Source organism: Pecten maximus, chromosome 15, assembly GCF_902652985.1.
Source record: "Pecten maximus chromosome 15, xPecMax1.1, whole genome shotgun sequence".
Lineage (NCBI taxonomy): Eukaryota > Metazoa > Mollusca > Bivalvia > Pectinida > Pectinidae > Pecten > Pecten maximus.
In genome coordinates, this window is record NC_047029.1 from 34,006,522 (window position 1) to 34,027,999 (window position 21,478).

At 35.1% G+C, this 21,478-nt stretch overlaps 1 protein-coding gene across 1 annotated transcript; it reads left to right on the forward strand.

Annotated features, from left to right (window-relative positions):
- The first annotated feature begins 874 nt into the window (after positions 1-874).
- Positions 875-4,789, forward strand: LOC117343943. The gene is made up of 3 exons (XM_033906511.1): positions 875-1,118; positions 3,019-3,216; positions 4,445-4,789. The coding sequence occupies exons 1-3, from the start codon at positions 1,040-1,042 to the stop codon at positions 4,483-4,485; spliced, it is 318 nt and encodes a 105-aa protein (XP_033762402.1). The 5' UTR covers positions 875-1,039; the 3' UTR covers positions 4,486-4,789.
- Positions 4,790-21,478: the final 16,689 nt, after the last annotated feature.

Here is a 21,478-nt window from a genome sequence, read left to right on the forward strand (position 1 = left end):
TTCTTTGTATTTCTTCCGTTAGATAACTATCAATTTTAAACATGATTGGCTGGTTTTTTTTTAAATCGTAACTTTTCAAAAAATTCCTACGTATATCAGAATAGCATTGGCAAATTGATATTCAGTTTTGTTTTGAAATTTCGCCTTTATTTGGTTGGAATAGAAATGCATGTTTATGATAGTTTTACCCGCATTCAAAATAAAAAGTAAATGTTATATGTTTGTAGTAGGCAATCTTCGACATTATGTAGATTACATACAGTAGAAATATTTAGATATTTCAAATCTGTCGATTGTATGTAAAGAGTGAGAAAACACAATACACAATAGGTTAGTGATTAAGTCAGATCAACAAGGCCTGACCGTACAGCTGTGTAAACTACTTACAGCACGCTAACTCGATTAGTATCACCACCTTACAATCAGTTTAACGTAATCCCAAGTACAGGTGGCTTCATTTAATTTACCCTTAATCTGTTTATTACATTAGAGAAAGAAACGCGAGAGTCAAAACGTAAATTTTAGTAAATTTGTTAACATTTCTATTTACGATATAGTTTTGCTATTCAGTCGGGAAAATTAATTGTATTTCAGAGTCGAAAAAATATTATTTAGTTAAAGTTATAACGATATTTTAATACTATAAACGGTAACGGTTCGTCAGAGGAGAAGATACATCTGTGTGTCTTTAAAGAGTTGCAGAGCACACAATGCTATTTGTAAGTTGCTAATCCAATCGGATTAATGGTAATCTTTTGAAAAGGTGTGGGTTTGTAAACAGCTCAAACGGATCCGATAAGGTATTCAATGACAGACAAAGTGTGTTGTTATTTTATTTGATATTTTTTACCTTAAGCAAACCGGATTTATAATGAACAAATCAACTAATTGTGTTGATGTATAAGTGCTGTGAATAAAAAGGAGTTACCATACGGACTAGTCCACTAGTATTGTACACGAGTACTGACTACTGTATCAAGGGCACCCTTTAGTCCATTTGCTGTACGATTCTGGACATCTTTGATATTGGTTCTCCTAAATGGCAAAGATAAGATTTCTACATCTTGCCCTGCTCATTGTCATTTTCTTAATTGTTTGTGAAGCGAAACACCAATCACGTGAGTCTTCTTTGAATATTATATTTTATGTCACTTTATGTACTTTAAAATCTCTTATTTTAAACATTCACTTTTTATAGTTTTTTTGATAGTGAGAAGAATATGATAACGTCTAAATAAAGTATCATAATGGAATCAGATGATAATACGTATACATGTGATATCGTATTATTGTCTGAGAATTAATATCTTACTCTATAATTTCGGTATTAGGGAATGTTTACATATTTACGTATTATGTTTGTCTCAAATATAATAAGATTTAAATGTAATTGGTATAATGATATATTCACAGGCTTACCGAAAATGTATCAAGTCGATTTCTCTGTAAAACATTAGTTTAAGTATACGTATTTCATTGCTTCATCAAAGCAAACAAAAGGATTGGGCACAAGTTATGGCAATTCATAGAAGCCCTCTCCTTCATAATTTATTTCAGCAATGGACAGCAGCAATAGACATATAAATCATTATTATATAATGAAACAATTTTGGAATTCCGTGGAGTGAAAGAGGAGATAGATTGTGAGTGGAGGGAAACGGCAATGATATCATAAAGGAGCTTTTATCATTTACAATAATATATCGTATAATACTATATGAAATATATAATATATCATATATCTGCCTGGCACATACTAGCTACAAACGCTACACATTTCTTTATTCAAATGGTCATTGTAAATGCTCATACCTATTACTCAGACTCTTATTTAAACTCGTGCTCCTTCTTGGTATCGTTTCTTTGTGCCAGGCAGACATTAAATTTCAGTTTATTTTCTTCTCTTTAAACACATATAGTATTGAGAAACATAAATGAGAATACATATTCTATCTGGTTTACATCGAAAGTAATATGATGTTTCAGAATAGGTAGGTTGTATAGAAAGAGAATAAGAGGTTAGTTAACTATAAAAAATCTATCACTTTTTCGAATGAATATGCGGACAGTTTCTCCAAAAGCTTAATATTCTTCTTATGTTTGATCAACACGTCCATGCAAATGTATATCAGTATGTAATGGTTGGCACTAGCGTAACGTTAACATGTCATCTCTTATGTTGTTATAAAATGGACTTTCCAACAAAAAATGATAAGAGCTTCCACGTGGATAACTACGGATACAAGAAGGAGAATCTGTTACATTTACACAATAGAGATCATTGCTAAATGCAATTATGTCTTAGCTTAGTAAGTAGAATATGGAGATGACGTTGTCTATGGTAAACAACAATTATACATATCACCCTTTGTAATATCGTTTAATGACTAAATGTTGAAACGTATTATTTAAAGGACATACTAATCGTGAGATGGTGGACATTTTTTTGTCACCACTATTACTATCATAGAGAATGGAATTTTAATGACACATCAACTTTTATTCCTAGTTGGGTGTGTTACATTTTTTAGCTGATGGGAAATTCGAGATGGTCGTTAGTCGCCATTTTGTTTTTTTATTTGATACATTTTTCTATCGAAATTTCGCAGTAACTATTGAATGTTAGTTAGTTGGTATCAAAACTGTAGTTACTGGTTAATTGCTAGGTTTCGTCTCTCCGACAATGTTCATTGTTCTGTCGGTGTTTACTACAGCAGTAGTTTTGTAAAGTATGGTTCTTAGGTGTACATGTCAAATTTTCAGTATGATTCGATATTTACCTATAGGCTTTAAAGGTTGTCACAAGAAGCCATTTTGAATTATGACTTTTGTTTCCGCTATTTCTCAAAACAACTTAAAGCAGCGATATTGGATTCTAAGAGGCATACTTACATGTAGTACTCAGTATTTGGTCAACATCTTAGTTCTAACATTTCGCAAATTCCATAATTCGCTTTCCGTGGGCAGTAGTTAATATCTATTTTTAGACTAACCATGGTTATATATTACTTTTCGCAGATCTAACTTCAACAGGAGTTAATGTTCCTCCAACATCTCGGGCAGGAAATGACGTAACAACAGATGGTACAAACAGCCAGAAAACAGGATTAGCAAAGTCACTTGCGAAATCAATTTTGAAAATGCTTTTGTCAAGAATATGTGGGAAAGAAAAAATCTTCAATTTGAAGAGAAAAAGATGTGAACACTCGTCTGAAGGTATGGGCTGTATTGTATAACAAATGTCCTCCTGAAGTAAGTTTCATATGTTAAATGATAATAAATTTCATTATCTATGAATCAAAATTGAAATTTAATAGGATTAAACAATCCCTCAAACAAAACCCGCCAGGAGGTTCATACAAAAAAATCTATATATATATATATATATATATAAGGGTCAAAGAAGTAATATGAACAGTATAATCCAGATAACACTGGATCCTCACATAAATGTATGGAGGATACGAATTACTTGTAATGATTATATGGGGCAAAGAAGTAATTCAAACAGTGTGAACAATAAGGTTTGTTAAATTTTCGAGGCAATCCGCCCCTTTATCAAAACACAAAAAATCACAAATACAATCACATAATATATATAAGAAGTACTGGAAATACAATAAAATACAATAAGAATGTTTTAGTAGCTGGAGAAACCACAATGAACCCTTCGGCAAACGTGGGCCGAAGGCGGATACTAGCGTGACTGCATCATGTTCAAACACTAGAACGCTATGCGACCAACGGCAGAGATATTTTGAATTCCCCCGCACGTGAAAGTATTCCGAAGAGTTCAAAGACGATTCGTCCCTAAACACTGCTAGTGGACGACATTGCATTTATATAAAAAATGTTGCATTATCGTCTCTACAGTGATTGATTAAATATCGTGTACAAAGTCTGAAAAACTTTAGAAAAATATGTGTTAGATCATAAGAATTATAGAGAGTGGTGTGAAAAAACTGCTACAAATATTTATCAAGACTGAAAATATCAGAAATACTTTTTGTGTTTTGATAAAGGGGCGGATTGCCTCGAAAATTTAACAAACCTTATTGTTTACACTGTTTGAATTACTTCTTTGCCCCATATATATATATATATATATATACCGGTTTATTACATAAGAAATCATTTTTTGATATTAAATTTTGTTTTGAAATTTTGCCTTTATTTTGTTGGAAAAGAAATGCGTGTTTATGATAGTTTTACCCGCATTCAAAATAAAAAGTAAATGGTATATGTTTGTAGTTCTTAAATATGGGTGGTTAGACATGCACATGATTTCCAAGGCGAATTAACAATCCAGGGATCTACAAATTATTAGCCCAGATTGTCAGAAATACATGTACATGTAACTAACAATATTATTAGCATTCAGATACTTTAAGAACGTTTATTTACAGTTCTTTTTAAATATCATCAGTTGAAATTGATGTTACAGAGTATGTGCGTGCTTTTGGCAATCCCGGACTCGGAAAGTGAACTACAGACGACTGGGAGGAGGAAGGAACGTACATGTATATCTGGTAGTACTAAAATGTCTGCACCACCTTGATTGTCCCAGTATTCTGTCCGACAGCAACCAGGGCACGAAGGAACTGTGCGTGTAAAGTACGATTAGGTTTGACGAAGTTGTCTCCCCTTTGGCTAGGCGGATGTTGTCAGAAAGATATGATTTCGCGAAATATATTCCTTGTTGATTGTTCAAGTTAGTGCCAAACCTCTGTGAAACATGGGTAAATTGGTTTCATAACCTTGAATGAAATAAAAATATCTGTGTCATACATGATGTTGTTTAGAATTTTAACTGAAAAGTGTGCAATGATCGTTCAAAGGAATAGATACCCTGCGAAATTAAAACAGTAGATGATGTAACGTATACTATGTTATCTCACTTTATTTCAACATGGAATGAACAACATGTATATCTATATAGCCAGATACATGCATACAATTACATATATAGTATACATACACAAACATTGGTGTAAGGGGAGTAAAAATATACCTTAAAGTGATTGCTTTAGGCAGAGATAGGGGAAGTAAAGTATATACAGGGTATATATGTATATAAAATCAACCTAGAATGCCGACATAATAACGATACTTAATTCAAACACAAAATCAGTAATTCGATGGCAAAACAAAATTTAGATTTTCATAGATACATCTGAAAAAAAAGAGTACAAGACCAGGTCCTCCGAAAGAGTGAGCGTCTTCTGCTTCAGCGACCAAACCCGCCGTACAAATCTTAACGAGAGTAAGGGGTGACAACATACATTTAATTAATATCAAAATACGGCAATTTACTTTTCTGTTTAAGAAGTGTTGTGGTTGATTAATTAAAATTGATCCGTGTTGTGACACCACATACAATAATTAGTTTGAGGAAAAGGAAACTTTTGAAAGTGATCAATACCAAGAAATATAAAAAGATACTTCTTTGGAAAATTAATATATTGACATATTGAACACAGTAAAAAATTATTGGATACATTTATGCAAATATGCGACCATTAACAGTATAGTCCTTTTGTTTTTCTACAGTTTAGTACCGGGGTTTTAGTTTCAATATTGAATAATAAAGATAGATTTTTATTATGAGAAGTTATGAAATAAACACAACAAAATACTTAGTTTAGACATTTTGTAGGAATAAACTATCCTTATTTATTGTAAAATATAAAATGATATCAACATATTTTACGGAAAAGCACTGCTAAAAGTTTCCGATCAAATTTTGTAATAACACGCTTATAATGCCTCGTAATTTTTCCGTTTACTAATCCTCTAGAACTTGTTCTAATTAGTATTGTATACACATTTCACATCATGAGAGTATAATGGGGAAAAATGATGTAGTGATATTGAACCCACCAAATAGGAGATTATATATTGGCAGTAGTATAAATGGAATGTCTGGTAGAGTATATCCATATCTCGATATTCCTATATAGTCACTAACAGTACAGGGACAAAAATACACCAAGATAAGGTTTTCATACTTTTCTACCAAAGGCTGATTAGTTACTCAATTCAGATAATGAATATCTCTCTATACACAGGCTCAACTTCAAACTAATGCAATCTTAGTTTTCTGTTTAACGCATTTGTTATATGATTCAAATGCAGTTTGATTATTGAAATTGTGAATAGAAAGAATACGTTTATATATCAGATAAGGTCACGTAGCACAAACACAATAACAAACATTAATTTGGCAGGTTTACCTCTGATTAACGTGCATATCACATTCTAAACTATTCTAAACTATTCCATACACAAGATTCATCAACGTATTGCATTAGTACAAGTAACATGGCACGTGATCACGTGATCTGTAGTTTACAGAGAGCCCGGGATTACAAATGGCTGCGTCCATATATAACACTATCCTACCCGATATCTGGTCATTGGCAAAATGAATATCTCGGCAATGTAAACCTTCACCAACTGTGATTTATGAATAGTCTTAATCATGTTTGAGTTCTGTATAGGTGCAGCCATTTTAAATCCGTGTTCTCTAGTAAACATATGGCACGTGGACTACACCATGTTAAACACAATAACATCATTTTGCAAATAGTTATCACAAGTAATCGAGATTACTGACTTGCTAGGAACCTGATACTCCCAATACATAGGTGTTCGTTACAAGTGGATACTTACCTCACTGACACAGTAACGTCTACTGAGTTTACATGTTAAAACTCTCACACTGTCTACACCCAGTGTCATTCTTAGACGAAGTCTCAGTGTGCAGCTAGTGGTTACCTCACTGAGCCTTAGGCGAGATACACGCCGCTTCCCAGACATCGACGAGAAACAACTTCGTGTAGTGATGTCATCAGTTATTTTACTGACAATATGACGTCATCGAGTGATGGCAACGACACTTCTGTCGTTGACAAGTGAACTCACTAAATGATGGCGGCATCAACTCTCTTACTGACAATGGAACGTCACTATACAATGGTGGCATCAGTTCTGTTGTTGTTAAATGTGACGTCACTTAATGATGGCGGCATCAGCTCTCTTGTTGACAATGGAACGTCACTATACAATGGTGGCATCAGTTCTGTCGTTGACAAGTGAACTCACTAAATGATGGCGGCATCAACTCTCTTACTGACAATGGAACGTCACTTTAAAATGATGACATCAGTTCTGTTGTTGGCAATGTGACGTCACTAAATGATGACATCAGTTCTGTTGTTGGCAATGTGACGTCACTAAATGATGACGACATCAGTTCTGTTGTTGACAATGTGACGTCACTGAGTGATGCAGGCATCAGTTTTGTTGGTGATAGTTTGACGTCACTAGAGCCGCTAGATCGTCTGTCCCTGCCATTAACAGTCAGTTTTATCTTTAAGGGGAACCATTTCCAACGAGGAGACAGTCAAACCATTCTACAAAGACAGGTAAATTATGTATTTAAACTGAAAACTACTTTAAAGCCGCGTACCGCTGTCTTTCGTGACAGCTGATATATCAAAAATAATACGATTAAAAAGATATAAACTTCCAAAGAGTTATGAGGATACCTTTCTCCCGTCTGCGTATTTCACTATAGGGATGATGAAACGTCAGAGGTTTGACGCCGAACATGATCACTGAGCTTAAATATGCTATAATTAACAATATATATTAGGAAATATTCCTCGCTATATCTCTATATCCATAAATATGTTTTCGTTCCCACCAATCAAATATTGTAAACATATTATTTTAGTGGTAATATTTTAGAGTTTTTCGCACTGGAAGCTTGGCAATACATTATGACTGAACTGTTTCGCTGCATGTGGTATCGGCGCGCCAAAATACTTGCGCTAATATGTCCATTGTACAGTTAAAACATGTCTCCTTATATGGATCTAATATTGTTCCTGTGCATATGTACGTATTGAAAGTGAAATCTACATGACATATGTAGTTAGTATGTACCGGGAACTCGTATGGAGTCAGTTAATCTAAAACAATGAACATACAAGACAATCAAAATATTCAAGTTTGGTGGAGGAGAGTTGGATAGGAAGGATAACAGCAGCAATTAGCAAGAGTGATTATTTCTACCATCCTCAATGGTACAATCGGTCACTGTTTAAGTAAAACGTTACATTGATTGGCTCGCTATCATACTTCAAGTGCAGTGATTGGTTACCTGCTCTCTGTGATGTCACCATTCGTAGGGGTACAATTGGGGAAATTAATTGCAAACAAAATGTGAACGATAAAATTAGAGAGATCCGAATGTTGATAATGAGTTGTTGGGCATAGTTCTGCTATTCCGCGCACAGCGGCGCGGTTGTTTCGTTTTGGTAGCGAATCGATAAAATCAGAGAGTATGAGCGTATGAGACAAACCCGACCAACAGGTTTTAAGTTCACCGCTCTTGTACCACATACCATCAATTTATATCACTCTTAATAAATTATCAACATAACTATGCGAGCGTCTACATATGCATTTATCTCAAACTTTACCATCGATGACTGCTTGATAAGAAATAATGCTGTTGGTAGCCCTCAAGCTTTTTGGTTAGTTGATACATGTGTAGTGTGTAAAGGAGTAAATTTGACATTGACACAACACATACGGACATTAGGAGAATGTTAGATCTGCGCCCACATGAAACACCTAGTGGTAAGCAGATATATAAACACATGGAGATTGTGAGGTCCAATCGAGTATTTAGAGTATTTAATTATCTGTTACGTTTTGCAATCCTGCTTCAGTTGCTGGGCGAGAGTTTACGGATTAAATGAACGTTTGTAAAGGTCACGCGAGTGAGGAGCTGATTCCAGTCTGTAACTGTTCGGGTAAAGAAAGCGTTTCGTAAATGTCGTTTGCAGTGTACATGACTTTGTATTCATGTTTGTCCCTGATCCGGGTGTCGGGTGTATTAATGATGAAGTCTGGCTGTATTATATTGATGTTGATGTGTGGGTCCAAGAAAAGGTCGTTACTGAAAGTCATCTCAAGTATCTACTTTCAATCACTAGCTCTAGGGTCTGGTTACGGATGGATTAATCAAATATAATGTGTTTTTTCGCGTGTTTTGTTTATGTGGATGACAAACAATTTGTCTGCATTGAATAACATTTACCAATCAGGTTCCTGGCATGTGAGGTTACGGATTCTGACAGATCAGTAATGACAACCGAGACTTATGCTCGAGAAACGTGTCTGTGGTACTTAAAAACCCACTGACAAAGACGTTGATGTGGATCGGTTTACTTTGATCTAATGTTGTCTGTTGTGTAGGGGTGATGAAATTCATTCTAGTGTATTACTGTACATCTGATGCCGTGGTAGAGTTGCTTATAAAGGAGACGTTATCGAATGCCGAGGATAGATTTTAGTTAGGTCATCAAAAGTTGAAATGAGCTGAGACTCACAGGATCAACATTTCTTAAAACCGTGTTGATTGTCATTAAGGACTTTGTGATAATCTAGATGATGGGTGGCACTGGTATGTATAATATGTTCCGGAAGTTTGCAGTGGAGCGATATCAGTTAGACTAGTAGGTAATTAGCCGCCTTATGACTGTCGCCTTTCTTGAAAGATGGAACGGTGTAAATTTAAGTTCACTCGTGCGGGATTGTGGCTGTAGCAATGGGTAGTTGAAAAAGATGAATAAGGAATGTAGAAAGTTTGAAAAGATGAGAAAGGAATGAAGAGAGTTGGAAAAGATGAGGAAGGAATGAAGAGTGTTGGAAAAGACGTGTAAAGACTGTAGGGAGTTAAAGAAGAGAAGATGAGTAAGGAATGTAGGGAGTTGGAAAAGATGGTTAAGGAATGTAGTTTGGAAAGGATGAGTAAAATTGTAGAGTTGGAAAAGATGAGTAAGAAATGTAGAGAGTTATAAAAGATGAGGAATGAATGCAGAGAGTTGGAAAAGAAGAGAAAGGAATGTAGGGAGTTTGAAAGGATGAGTGAGTGAAGTAGAGGGTTTGAAAGGATGAGTGAGGGATGTAGGGAGTTAGAAAGGATGAGTGAGGGATGTAGGGAGTTTGAAAGGATGAGTGAGGGATGTAGGGAGTTTGAAAGGATGAATGAGGGATGTAGGGAGTTAGAAAGGATGAGTGAGGGATGTAGGGAGTTTGAAAGGATGGGTAAGGAAAGTCTCTTTTTTTAGATACGCAATCAAACAACATCTTCACAATCAAAGTTAAGGCCAACGCCAACTTAGTTATTAGCTTTATTTATAATTTACAAGGCAATACATACTGGTATCCTGTTTCCCTGACGCATATTATTGAATCGAATATTTTGAAAGTGTAACCCTGTTAAAATAACATTTAGAATTCATGTGAGAGAATCTGAGTAGTGACGAGCAACAGTATATAATGATTTTTTTTACTGGGGTGCTTCCTCCCTGTCAGCTTATGACATATGATAAGTACGTCCCTGACCAAACAATATTTGGCTCCTTACTAGTGACCTTGGTGTTGTTCTTCATGTCATGCGGACTTTGGTCTCTTTACGTTTACAGTAAAAGTTATAAGATACTGTTACATGTAGTTACCAAATAGAATAGACTATTTATCGCGTTTAAACTGATTAAATATTTCCTCATTTCTCTCACCTGATAATGATAATGTCTGTAGGAACATCTTACCTGTGCACTGGTGTTGCTAAGTTTCTTTCCGTTGGTGTGGCCATGCATTGGTTCTGTGAAGGTGTATGATGTTGCGTTCATTCCGCTGATTCGGACGTCCACCCCTCGCATTAGGCGGTGTTGGCTCCACTTCCTTCGTAACAGTGATATCACCTGTGGATATTGGCTTTTAATTTCATTAACGTCATCCTGGATATTTCATTTATAGCATGGAAATCTTGAAAATTAATTTTATTTGCGAAAATGTAGATATGACATTGGTTGCCTGTAACGTCGAATTTGGCTGGTTCGGTTAAAAGGGATTGTGAAATGATTTATCGAAGATACAAAAAAAAAAAAAAAAAAAATAGAGAAAGAAGATATCAACATAAGATACTGTACATGTACGCATGATTGACTTTACCTTTACTACAAATATTTACTTAAATTACGTTTCTACGTTAAGGAGTATAAAGACAAGTTTATTATCTTAATAAGAAAACATTCTCGTTATTAATCAGTTTGGTATCTTTATAAACCAATTGATTCTCTCTATAAACCAGTTTATTCCCTGTAGACGCCAGAGTATTCACGGTAACGAAAAGCATGTAGGTTACAGTTATCTTCAAATGTAGCCATCCACGATCAACATGCTGAGGCGACCCATACATATGAAGATATATAAAACGTAACAAAACAAATTGGATTTTACAATTATGTTCTAAATGATCTATCAGGTTGGAGTTATATGCTGACAAAAATATGCTAAAAAGCCGCTGCTTGGGTAATGATATGTGCTTTAATACCTCTAACCCCCATATAGTTCTTGATGGACATGAAATTGTGAAAACTTAATCAAAGTCAAGTTGATATTCGTCAGCGAATTAATAATTACCTCGCCATTACAGAAACAGTATATAATGGCGACGAACGTGCCTTGTAATGACACCACCACAGCGATGAAGTAACTGTAAAAATCCTCTAATGGTGATCCTTTATTGGGCTTCATCGGGGTCAGCAGGTGTTGTAGGCCCAGTAAAGGGACAAGTAAAAATATCGCCTTGGCCGCCTTTCTAAAATAGACCATAAACACAAATCATTCCGAAGAGTTCCATTCTAAGAGAGACAACTTAACATTTATGATATTGGTAAAAACTTTTGGTGCTGGTGATTCGGGGAGGAGTTTTTAAAATTGCTTAGCTCGTTTTATTAATTTCTCCACATATCTAAGCAGAAAAAAATATACGGAACATTATATTATCATTTCTTTAATACAATTCGACACCCGAAAATCTATATAACAAAGCAGAAAACTATGATCTTTGACACCAGTGAAGGCACTTGTAATAATGTATGCACATTATAGATGTAGCATCTTCAGTTTTTTAATTTGAAAATTATCCTTAAAACAGCAATGTTAATATAGAATTATGTACTTTGTCAAACAAAAGGTAAACACTCCTTTATGATGCAAGTAATACATGATTTCTGTTGTAAATTTGTTCAATAATGTATTGATAATTGATAACTATGAAATAGTTTTCATCTTTATTTGAAAAATTCACTTGGATGCTGTTTTATTTTGCGTTAAAGTAGTGAAGGCCGATTCCGATCGTAACAACTATACTGTATACCATTTCGGAGGGAAATGGCGTTGCAGCGTCTTCGCAAGAATCATTTAAACCCAGGGATAGAAGGATCAAAGTCTGGGTCAACTCCTGTGCATAAATTAATGGTCCGCATTTGATATCTTCCCATACGTCGCCAAAATTATTACAAACATTTTCGATTATTTACCAATCTGATGAGTCTGACGGCAAATAAAAAACCTGTATGTATATATTGATACAGTTCTGCACGCGACCGATGTGCGTTGCCGTGCTATACTGCTGAAAATATCGCTAAAATCAAGGCGTCGTAAGAACAGTAGGACTGCTGTTGCTATAATTTCAGAACGATATTGTATACCGGGAAAGTTCCCATTGATTTCAACAAATTTCGAATGGATTCCAACTTATATATCACTCGGAACTAATACACTTCAACCGCCAAAGCGTTTCGTTCTATGACATTTGGCATTTAAAAAAATGCTCCCTTGTGGTTTTCACACTCTTTTGCTTAAAAGAAAGAAAGAAAAAACTAAGGGTTTATTTGTAACAGACCATTATACCATTGCTGTTTGACCAATTGATGGTGATCTCGAGCTTGGGTCAGTTTCCAGCGGTTATTGCAATGCGGCAGCAACGAAACTATTTGCGCAAGTATGGTACTTGCAGGAAAATATTTGGACGTTGACCGAATGTGATTTTGACGATTAAACAGTCAATACAATTAGCTGTTTTGACATTGCAATCAAATGCTGCGGGTTGTCCAGTGTGTAGCAAGCTTTACAGTGTGTCTTCCTAAATTTGGAATAACGAAGACGTCACTCGGGGCGCCGACTTCGGGAGACGATCGGTATTGACCAGGTTTTAAAACGATTTATCAACTGATTTATTTTCTTCACACTACAGCCTACGGTTCGATTCGTCACAGAAGAACAAGGATAAAGCTTTAAATTTAGAAAAACCTTAGCTTAATTGTAATTACGATTTATGCCAATGATCGATGGATGTCTTTAGACCCAATGGAGAGTTGTCGTTTTAACTTTTGATCGAAATTTAATTAACATCATAGTTACACACAAAACACCTCTTTGATTTTTATTTTAAAATACCGACTGTCCTGTCTGAATTTATAACCTGGATCTTGGTTGCCATCTGTTGTGGTTTTCTATGCACATACCTTTTCTTTTTACGTCATGCAGGGGTATTCGCCAAGGAGAGATATTGACCTTTGTTTGGTCTACACATATACACAGACCAAACATTTTAACAGTGCCAACACACTGATGCCTGTACACATCAAATGTATTATATAACCTGATAATTATTGTCTAGGTCTGAAAACTGTGGCGTCATACACAAATGACGTCACACGTTTTAGTGCTGCGAAATCCGTTTACTAAATATGTCATAAATAAAAGAACTGGCGTGATTTATTTTGATCCCCCCCCCCCCCCCCCCCCCATAGAATAGAATATTCATTCATATACATATCATACTTAATTTTATCAAACTCGCTCAATTTCTTGTTATGAAATTCGTGTTATATATTACTGATGTTTCAAATAAATTAAGTCTAGCGGGGACACCTTATATGAACCCATATACATTTGTATTAACGAAACACTACAAAAATCAGAATTTAAGAATATGAAAAGAAGATGTTGATGTAAAGACTTACTTTTTTTGGGTGGATTCCGGAATCTGTTGAAGTTTTGTCATCAACAATCTTACAATATTGATCAGAAATATGATATTGCCCTGAAACGAGACAACACATTGATGATGAATTTACGACTCGTGTCAATGTCGGGATCTGATGGATAAGCGAGGTTTCAAGACAACCCTACAGGATGTAAGAAAAGATAGATTTCACTATAGGACCAACAGGATGTCGGAATAGACAGATTTCACTATAGGAACAACAGGATGTCGGAATAGACAGATTTCACTATAGGAACAACAGGATGTCGGAATAGGCAGATTTCACTATAGGACCAACAGGATGTCGGAATAGACAGATTTTACTATAGATGTACTAGAGAATTCACTATAAACCTGGCGGATGCCGAATTATACGGTTTTGCTGTGCTGTACTCTGTGCTTCCTAGAAGCTCATACAAAAAAAACCTGTATTTATTTATGTTAAAACACCCCAAGCAGGGACTAGACAATTGCCCCAGACTTTTTTCTGTAGTCTGTTTAATATAATAATTTGAAGCGTAGTTGTAAATAACATTGATAAGCGAGAGGATTACTACACGCAATAAGGTAGACCTTTTGCTAGGGAAATTGTCTTCACACATTAAATTGGCTTCCTGTAGACGCCTTTCTATCAATAATACAATGTTACACATAAGGTAAAGGGGAGTGTTGTTGGAGTGGTTCTAGCGCACGCGGCATGCGTCCGATTTCTGATAAGGTCAGGCGAAAATAGTGCAAACTCATTGCTGTTCGGTTGTCACGTGATGACCTTCAAAGGGCATTATGGCGGCTCCACTCCCGTGAAAACTAAAGCAGCAGATACTTCTACACAAGGTAATTCTGAATTTAATTAACTATCGGGTTTACAAGTAATTTACGGGTAAGAAAACGAGAGTTAACTCCCTTATGTCAATAAACATTCGACGAACATACAAAGTACACGTGTACTGTACTACGTGGCGGTATGGTAAAAATAAGAATTAAGCCGACAAATGAAAATCATGTTGAGATAACACAGCTGCATGGTACACAGAATTAAGTTGAAACCCAATTGAGAAGATCCCCAGACGAGTTTAAATTACAGCAAAGGAGACGTACACTTTAAAAAAATTGTCGAATAAAATTCAAGAAAACACACCTGAGTATTGCAAGGTTCCAAAGCGGAAACATTTGGACCAAAGCAACTAAACAACGGGTGAACGTACAGCATCTTAACATTATGCACCTATCAAATTTGGACACGCTTGTAATAGTCTTTTTTGTAGATGTGTCAGTCCTCTTAGCTTAATTATGTACATTTTTGTATACTCGTACATGTAATCGAAAATCTCCGAAGACCGAATTCGTGTGTACATCTGTGTAATCTGTAATTAATTGTCCCAGGCCCTAATAATTGTGTTCATCTGTAATTAATGGTCCCCTAAACCCTAATAATTGTGTAATCTGTAATTAATGGTCCCCTAAGCCCTAATAATTGTGTAATCTGTAGTTAATGGTCCCCTTAGCCCTAATAATTGTGTAATCTGTAATTAATGGTCCCCTAAGCCCTAATAATTGTGTTCATCTGTAATTAATGGTCCCCTTAGCCCTAATAATTGTGTAATCTGTAGTTAATGGTCCCCTTAGCCCTAATAATTGTGTAATCTGTAATTAATGGTCCCCTTAGCCCTAATAATTGTGTAATCTGTAATTAATGGTCCCCTAAGCCCTAATAATTGTGTATATCTGTAATTAATGGTCCCCTTAGCCCTAATAATTGTGTAATCTGTAATTAATGGTCCCCTAAGCCCTAATAATTGTGTACATCTGTAATTAATGGTCCCCTTAGCCCTAATAATTGTGTAATCTGTAGTTAATGGTCCCCTAAGCCCTAATAATTGTGTTCATCTGTAATTAATGGTCCCCTTAGCCCTAATAATTGTGTTCATCTGTAATTAATGGTCCCCTTAGTCCTAATAATTGTGTAATCTGTAATTAATGGTCCCTAAGACCTAATAATTGTGTAATCTGTAATTAATGGTCCCCTAAGCCCTAATAATTGTGTACATCTGTAATTAATAGTCCCCTTAGCCCTAATAATTGTGTAATCTGTAGTTAATGGTCCCCTTAGCCCTAATAATTGTGTACATCTGTAATTAATGGTCCCCTTAGCCCTAATAATTGTGTGATCTGTAATTAATGGTCCTCTAAGCCCTAATAATTGTGTTCATCTGTAATTAATGGTCCCCTTAGCCCTAATAATTGTGTAATCTGTAATTAATGGTCCCTTAGCCCTAATAATTGTGTACATCTGTAATTAATGGTCCCCTTAGCCCTAATAATTGTGTAATCTGTAATTAATGGTCCCCTTAAGCCCTAATAATTGTGTAATCTGTAATTAATTGTCCCCTTAGCCCTAATAATTGTGTACATCTGTAATTAATGGTCCCCTTAGCCCTAATAATTGTGTAATCTGTAATTAATGGTCCCCTAAGCCCTAATAATTGTGTAATCTGTAATTAATGGTCCCCTAAACCCTAATAATTGTGTAATATGTAATTAATGGTCCCCTTAGACCTAATAATTGTGTAATCTGTAATTAATGGTCCCCTAAGCCCTAATAATTGTGTAATCTGTAATTAATGGTCCCCTTAGTCCTAATAATTGTGTTCATCTGTAATTAATGGTCCCCTAAACCCTAATAATTGTGTAATCTGTAATTAATGGTCCCCTAAACCCTAATAATTGTGTAATATGTAATTAATGGTCCCCTTAGACCTAATAATTGTGTAATCTGTAATTAATGGTCCCCTAAGCCCTAATAATTGTGTAATCTGTAATTAATGGTCCCCTTAGTCCTAATAATTGTGTTCATCTGTAATTAATGGTCCCCTAAGCCCTAATAATTGTGTAATCTGTAATTAATGGTCCCCTTAGCCCTAATAATTGTGTTCATCTGTAATTAATGGTCCCCTTAGCCCTAATAATTGTGTACATCTGTAATTAATGGTCCCCTAAGCCCTAATAATTGTTGAATATGTAATTAATGGTCCCCTAAGCCCTAATCATTGTGTACATCTGTAATTAATAGTCCCCTAAGCCCTAATAATTGTGTTTATCTGTAATAAATGGTCCCCTAAACCCTAATAATTGTGTTTATCTGTAATTAATGGTCCCCTAAGCCCTAATAATTGTGTACATCTGTAATTAATAGTCCCCTAAGCCCTAATAATTGTGTTTATCTGTAATAAATGGTCCCTTAAGCCCTAATAATTGTGTTAATCTGTAATTAATAGTCCCCTAAGCCCTAATAATTGTGTTTATCTGTAATTAATGGTCCCCTAAACCCTAATAATTGTGTACATTTGTAATTAATGGTCCCCTTAGCCCTAATAATTGTGTAATCTGTAATTAATGGTCCCCTAAACCCTAATAATTGTGTACATCTGTAATTAATGGTCCCCTAAACCCTAATAATTGTGGTATCTGTAATTAATTGTCCCCTTAGCCCTAATAATTGTGTAATCTGTAATTAATGGTCCCCTTAGCCCTAATAATTGTGTACATCTGTAATTAATTGTCCCCTAAGCCCTAATAATTGTGTAATCTGTAATTAATGGTCCCTAAACCTAATAATTGTGTAATCGGTAATTAATGGTCCCCTAAGACCTAATAATTGTGTAATCTGTAATTAATGGTCCCCTAAGCCCTAATAATTGTGTATATCTGTAATTAATGGTCCCCTTAAGCCCTAATAATTGTGTAATCTGTAATTAATGGTCCCCTTAGCCCTAATAATTGTGTTAATCTGTAATTAATGGTCCCCTAAGCCCTAATAATTGTGTAATCTGTAATTAATGGTCCCCTTAGCCCTAATAATTGTGTAATCTGTAATTAATGGTCCCTAAGCCCTAATAATTGTGTAATCTGTAATTAATGGTTCCCTAAACCCTAATAATTGTGTAATCGGTAATTAATGGTCCCCTAAGACCTAATAATTGTGTAATCTGTAATTAATGGTCCCCTTAGCCCTAATAATTGTGTATATCTGTAATTAATGGTCCCCTAAGCCCTAATAATTGTGTAATCTGTAATTAATGGTCCCCTTAGCCCTAATAATTGTGTAATCTGTAATTAATGGTCCCCTAAACCCTAATAATTGTGTACATCTGTAATTAATGGTCCCCTTAGCCCTAATAATTGTGTAATCTGTAATTAATGGTCCCCTTAGCCCTAATAATTGTGTACATCTGTAATTAATGGTCCCCTAAGCCCTAATAATTGTGTAATCTGTAATTAATGGTCCCCTAAGCCCTAATAATTGTGTAATCTGTAATTAATGGTCCCCTAAGCCCTAATAATTGTGTAATCTGTAATTAATGGTCCCCTTAGCCCTAATAATTGTGTAATCTGTAATTAATGGTCCCCTTAGCCCTAATAATTGTGTAATCTGTAATTAATGGTCCCCTTAGCCCTAATAATTGTGTAATCTGTAATTAATGGTCCCCTAAGCCCTAATAATTGTGTAATCTGTAATTAATGGTCCCCTTAGCCCTAATAATTGTGTAATCTGTAATTAATGGTCCCCTAGCCCTAATAATTGTGTAATCTGTAATTAATGGTCCCCTTAGCCCTAATAATTGTGTAATCTGTAATTAATGGTCCCCTTAGCCCTAATAATTGTGTAATCTGTAATTAATGGTCCCTTAGTCCTAATAATTGTGTAATCTGTAATTAATGGTCCCCTTAGCCCTAATAATTGTGTAATCTGTAATTAATGGTCCCCTTAGCCCTAATAATTGTGTAATCTGTAATTAATGGTCCCCTTAGCCCTAATAATTGTGTAATCTGTAATTAATGGTCCCCTTAGCCCTAATAATTGTGTAATCTGTAATTAATGGTCCCCTAGCCCTAATAATTGTGTAATCTGTAATTAATGGTCCCCTAAGCCCTAATAATTGTGTAATCTGTAATTAATGGTCCCCTTAGCCCTAATAATTGTGTAATCTGTAATTAATGGTCCCCTAAGCCCTAATAATTGTGTAATCTGTAATTAATGGTCCCCTAAGCCCTAATAATTGTGTAATCTGTAATTAATGGTCCCCTAAGCCCTAATAATTGTGTAATCTGTAATTAATGGTCCCCTAAGCCCTAATAATTGTGTAATCTGTAATTAATGGTCCCCTTAGCCCTAATAATTGTGTAATCTGTAATTAATGGTCCCCTTAGCCCTAATAATTGTGTAATCTGTAATTAATGGTCCCCTAAGCCCTAATAATTGTGTAATCTGTAATTAATGGTCCCCTTAGCCCTAATAATTGTGTAATCTGTAATTAATGGTCCCCTAAGCCCTAATAATTGTGTAATCTGTAATTAATGGTCCCCTTAAGCCCTAATAATTGTGTAATCTGTAATTAATGGTCCCCTTAGCCCTAATAATTGTGTAATCTGTAATTAATGGTCCCTAAGCCCTAATAATTGTGTAATCTGTAATTAATGGTCCCCTTAGCCCTAATAATTGTGTAATCTGTAATTAATGGTCCCCTTAGCCCTAATAATTGTGTAATCTGTAATTAATGGTCCCCTAAGCCCTAATAATTGTGTAATCTGTAATTAATGGTCCCCTTAGCCCTAATAATTGTGTAATCTGTAATTAATGGTCCCCTTAAGCCCTAATAATTGTGTAATCTGTAATTAATGGTCCCCTTAGCCCTAATAATTGTGTAATCTGTAATTAATGGTCCCTAAGCCCTAATAATTGTGTAATCTGTAATTAATGGTCCCCTAAGCCCTAATAATTGTGTAATCTGTAATTAATGGTCCCCTTAGCCCTAATAATTGTGTAATCTGTAATTAATGGTCCCCTTAGCCCTAATAATTGTGTAATCTGTAATTAATGGTCCCCTTAGCCCTAATAATTGTGTAATCTGTAATTAATGGTCCCCTTAAGCCCTAATAATTGTGTAATCTGTAATTAATGGTCCCCTAAGCCCTAATAATTGTGTAATCTGTAATTAATGGTCCCCTAAGCCCTAATAATTGTGTAATCTGTAATTAATGGTCCCCTTAGCCCTAATAATTGTGTTCATCTGTAATTAATGGTCCCCTTAGCCCTAATAATTGTGTAATCTGTAATTAATGGTCCCCTTAGCCCTAATAATTGTGTAATCTGTAATTAATGGTCCCCTAAGCCCTAATAATTGTGTAATCTGTAATTAATGGTCCCCTTAAGCCCTAATAATTGTGTAATCTGTAATTAATGGTCCCCTAAGCCCTAATAATTGTGTAATCTGTAATTAATGGTCCCCTTAGCCCTAATAATTGTGTAATCTGTAATTAATGGTCCCCTTAGCCCTAATAATTGTGTAATCTGTAATTAATGGTCCCCTTAGCCCTAATAATTGTGTAATCTGTAATTAATGGTCCCCTAAGCCCTAATAATTGTGTAATCTGTAATTAATGGTCCCTTAGCCCTAATAACTGTGTAATTTGTAATTAATGGTCCCCTAAGCCCTAATAATTGTGTAATCTGTAATTAATGGTCCCCTAAGCCCTAATAATTGTGTAATCTGTAATTAATGGTCCCCTAAGCCCTAATAATTGTGTAATCTGTAATTAATGGTCCCCTAAGCCCTAATAATTGTGTAATCTGTAATTAATGGTCCCCTTAGCCCTAATAATTGTGTAATCTGTAATTAATGGTCCCCTAAGCCCTAATAATTGTGTAATCTGTAATTAATGGTCCCCTAAGCCCTAATAATTGTGTAATCTGTAATTAATGGTCCCCTAAGCCCTAATAATTGTGTAATCTGTAATTAATGGTCCCCTAAGCCCTAATAATTGTGTAATCTGTAATTAATGGTCCCCTAAGCCCTAATAATTGTGTAATCTGTAATTAATGGTCCCCTTAAGCCCTAATAATTGTGTAATCTGTAATTAATGGTCCCCTAAGCCCTAATAATTGTGTAATCTGTAATTAATGGTCCCCTAAACCCTAATAATTGTGTAATCTGTAATTAATGGTCCCCTAAGCCCTAATAATTGTGTAATCTGTAATTAATGGTCCCCTAAGCCCTAATAATTGTGTAATCTGTAATTAATGGTCCCCTTAGCCCTAATAATTGTGTAATCTGTAATTAATGGTCCCCTTAGCCCTAATAATTGTGTAATCTGTAATTAATGGTCCCCTAAGCCCTAATAATTGTGTAATCTGTAATTAATGGTCCCCTAAGCCCTAATAATTGTGTAATCTGTAATTAATGGTCCCCTAACCCTAATAATTGTGTAATCTGTAATTAATGGTCCCCTAAGCCCTAATAATTGTGTAATCTGTAATTAATGGTCCCCTTAAGCCCTAATAATTGTGTAATCTGTAATTAATGGTCCCTAAGCCCTAATAATTGTGTAATCTGTAATTAATGGTCCCCTAAGCCCTAATAATTGTGTAATCTGTAATTAATGGTCCCTAAGCCCTAATAATTGTGTAATCTGTAATTAATGGTCCCCTAAGCCCTAATAATTGTGTAATCTGTAATTAATGGTCCCCTAAGCCCTAATAATTGTGTAATCTGTAATTAATGGTCC